This window comes from Halichoeres trimaculatus, unplaced genomic scaffold (assembly GCF_033239565.1).
Source record: "Halichoeres trimaculatus isolate MK-OKI-2021-1 unplaced genomic scaffold, fHalTri1.1 fHalTri1_scaffold_12, whole genome shotgun sequence".
Taxonomy (NCBI): Eukaryota; Metazoa; Chordata; class Actinopteri; order Labriformes; family Labridae; genus Halichoeres; species Halichoeres trimaculatus.
The window spans coordinates 27,650,945-27,654,986 of NW_027437190.1; the positions used below are offsets into that span (position 1 = coordinate 27,650,945).

At 42.9% G+C, this 4,042-nt stretch overlaps 1 protein-coding gene across 1 annotated transcript; it reads right to left on the reverse strand.

The window, feature by feature from the left end:
* Window positions 1–1,886: 1,886 nt before the first annotated feature.
* hamp (hepcidin antimicrobial peptide) lies at window positions 1,887–2,811 on the reverse strand. Its single transcript, XM_074683401.1, has 3 exons — window positions 2,538–2,811; window positions 2,360–2,437; window positions 1,887–2,195 (listed from the first exon to the last, which is right to left on the reverse strand). The coding sequence occupies exons 1-3, from the start codon at window positions 2,622–2,624 to the stop codon at window positions 2,088–2,090; spliced, it is 273 nt and encodes a 90-aa protein (XP_074539502.1). The 5' UTR covers window positions 2,625–2,811; the 3' UTR covers window positions 1,887–2,087.
* Between the last annotated feature and the right edge of the window lie 1,231 nt (window positions 2,812–4,042).

Consider the following 4,042-nt stretch of genomic DNA (forward strand, 5'->3'; position numbering starts at 1 on the left):
TCAGTCAAGGAGGGGAAAGCTCATTTTTTCCGGCCTACATCATAAATCTGTTTATTTATTTTAAGTAAAATCTACCCTCTATTCCTTTTCAAGAAATGATCTGTGACCCTGTCATACCAACCAGGTATTTTTTCCAGGGATTTTACCAGTGTTCTCTCAATGGTCAGCAAAGCTAGACTGCTTAAACGGCCTTGGCCCATTGTGTTGCGGGTGTAAGACTTGAGCTGCTTTGAACAGGAAAAGCTCCTCTCTACAGAAGATGCTCCAGTGGAGGGTTATACTTCAAGATTGCTGACTGGCTCATTTCAGTGTCAATCAAACAGAGATTTGGCCTCAGACAGATCATCCAATCATCATGCAGAAGCCTAGTGTCCAGCCCAGCCCACTGCCTCATAGACCCCCAGAGACGCTGAGCGTCCGATGGGCGGGACGAAGCCCAGCGTTTATCCAATGACCATCCAGTTTCCACAGTGGAACAACCCACTCTATGCTCCCCCGCTGAAGTCAGAAGACTGTGTTACAGTGCTGAGACGCTGCGGGGATGAATGAGAAGGAGGTGAAGCCAGTTACCTGTGATAGGTAGCTGATTCTGAACAAAAGATGAAGGAATTCTAGCGCATATGTTCTCTATGAAATGTACACACAGCAGAACATTTCACCACTTTTTTGGGGACATTTTAGGGGAAGCTGAGCTTCCCTTGCAGTTTTAGAGCAATCGCCACTGATCTACACCACTCCCATTCCCACTAGCCTCCTGAAAACACTCTCCTCAAGCATGCCAAAACTGATTTTAGAAGTAATCAACAACAATGGAGCTCCTCATTACTGAGTCCTTCTAAGAAACTTTTACTTTAGGGGGTTTCCAGGTTTTTAAAGTTGTACTTAAAATCTTCTGAAGATGTTCTTCTTAATGTAAATTTGTGCAAGTTTTTAGCTGGTCTTAAAAATTGATCAGGTGTGTATTGTTAATTTGTCTCAAAGCTTTAGTTTGAGTCAGTTATTTGATGTTGTACAGACTTGACGTGATAACATGATTGACAGCCCTGTTGACAAATGCAGCTACTGGCGTGTTTTTCATTGGAATGGCAGAGCAGCAGAAAAACATAGAAAAGACACTGAACCTTTTTTCTATAGCTGCGAGTGTCCACCTCATATCAACAGGAGATTCTGTTCTGCCGTGGACTGCACCACCCTGAGGGATCTTTGCTGTTTTATCACTAAGTTAAATGTGAGTTTTGGTTAGTGAGGCGTGAATACAGCCAGATTGCTTCTGTGCATGTCTCGACTCCAGATTCACAATATGCACAATATGTCGGCGGCATGCTTCCATATCCTCCTGGTTTTAGGAGTGAACCCAAAGCATCGTCTCCACACCTTGCACTGGAGCAGCCACGGCATGCACAGAAACAATGCGGCTTGTGGAGCCAACCAGTTCACATTTAACTTGCCGATCAGATGCCAAAGATCGCTCGGGTCAGTTCAGTCCACACATGTGTCAGTGACTTCTGTGTTTGAGTTCATTGTATTTGCTCTTTGAAAGCTGTCATTCGATCATCTTTCCAACATGAAATGACTAATTGAAACTGAACTTGTTCAAAAATTGTGAGCATATGTGTACAAATCAGCAAGATAAGAGCTTTTAATAGAAAGAGAGTATTTTGGCTTCATTCGGTTTGTGTTCGCCACTGTTTACTTACACCGGCATACTATAACTCATGACACATTCCACAAAGCAACACAAACATCAGCACATGCCAAAGTGGTCAATGTGGTTGTGACACACTTTGGTTTAGCCTAAAATGAGACACAAACATTTTTGTGACTGCTTCAAATTTTTATTCAGAAGAAAAAAATAGTGTCATCTCATATAATTCATCATTGAGCTTATAAAACGACAGAAAAAGAAGGTATTTAAACACACAAAATAAATACAAAGAACAGAGCTCTCTGTTGAATCATGATTAATAAAATGATATAAAAAAGTGTGGCACAGGCAGTGCATGAAGAAAGAGGTCAAGGAATGGACGTTTCTGGGGATACGATTAAAAGCGTAATAAATCAATATTCCCAGGTTGTTGCGGGAGTCGTCAGAACCTGCAGCACATGCCGCAGCCCTTGTAGCCCTTGCAGCAGTTACAGCACCAGTGGCACATAGAGATGTGGCTCTGACGCTTCTGCCTGATGTGACTCGGCATCTGTGTGGAAGACAAAGACACATGAACAAGGTGTTCATCTGCGCCGTTCAATCCACTTGTTGTATTGAAGAGAGCACCGGGGTACTCCATGGGGAAAACTCATCCACTTAAATTTTAATTTGCTGGAGGTAATTGGCTTAATTCATTCAGTCAATTGAACATACCATCCACGATTCCATTGACATTTCTTGATGTGCCGCAACTGGAGTGTCATTGCTCCCTGCCTCCTCCAGCTCTCGCACCTGTTAATGAATTATGCACATTTAGGAGACACGTCTGAGCATCCTGACAAAACATTTATGGCTAATAAGCAAATGAAGTGAGTTTAAGTCAAATTCTTACCTCGCTGAACGGGAGGGCAGAGCTCTCCAGAATGCAAATAAAGGCGAGCACGAGTGTCACTGCAACTGCAATGCTGAATGCCTTCATTTTGAGTGGTTTAGTTATTAAATCCTCGGCAGATTAGAGCTGATAGGTCTTCTTTCTCATGGGTGTCAGGCCGCCGAGGAGCACCACTATGTCTTCAGTTAATTCTTCAGCTCCAGTGATGGATGGTGACTGTCTGGGCAAGTGGATTTCTTCAGATCTTCTGGTGACCCGTGTCAGCCTTTTAGAGTTCCTCTGCTGTCTGATGGTCAAGTACGCAGAGCCGTCTGGTATTTATACACCCCCTGGGCTCAGTGTTGCCTCATCACTGGGAGGCCCGGCCCTTTCCTGGCAGCAGTTACCCAACTCCTGTGGGGAAGTTTTGACCTGCTCATTACTGCTGCAACACTTGCGGGGAAATTCTCTGATCTATTTTTGATTGTGGGCCTCACTGTCTGTTCAGCAATTTCAAATCATCTATGAACTTTTAAATTAAATTACTTTCCAAAGACAGCACACGTAATTCCACACATGAACAAGCCGCCGCTGCTGCCGGAGACCATCATTTAAACAATATATGAGAGTAATCTGTATTCTGTATTGATGCGGCGCCTAATACTGGGAGAGATTTGTCTTCAAAATGTGACTTTTCCTGGAACCAGCTGGAAAAAGAAAAGCTGAGGAGTTTCCCACAGCAAAGGCCAAGGCTGCATGGGTCAGTCTGCTGCACGGCTGACTGAGCTGCGCTGGTTTCGACCCGGGGAATCCTTCAGTGTTGAGAGCGGGCCTCTTTGGAATATCCATTGCTCAGACTAAAGGATGTAATTACAACCTCTCAAATGGAATAATTAGCCCCTCATTTTCAGCACGTTCAGTTTTTGCATAATACACAGGAACCTGCAGTTGAACCAAATTAAATCCCTTTGAGAGCAGTGAAACAGTGGCCGGGAGTAAAACCCTCTATTTGAGAGTCAAGGTGTTTTAATCTGTGCTGGTTAGAGATGAATGTAATGTAATCTGATCAGATAAACCCTGTCTGGACATCAGAGTGCTGCGTTATTCCAGTATTCTATCTGCAAAAATACAAATCTTCCACGACATAATATATCTTTTTATTACTTTGTTCTCTCCTCTTTGATGAAACCCTCAGAGGAGGGTGTGTTTTGATGCTTTTTGTTTGTCTGTTTGTCACTTTTTCTGTCTGCAGGATTACAGGGAAAACTCCAGCTCTAATTTTAATGAGATTTGTTGGACGTGTGTAAAATGAGAGGAAGAAAAGACGCCTTAAACCCTGCACCTGATTTGAATCAAACTTGCAAAGAAGCAACAATATTTGCATAAAAATGAACACGGGATTCTGAAATATAGAACAAGAAAAACTTTCTTGGTAACATCCTGCCATGTCTAAGCATTTGACATTTCTACAGGAAACTCAAGCTGCACTGATTTCACACTCTGCATGCATATTTTTCACTTTAACC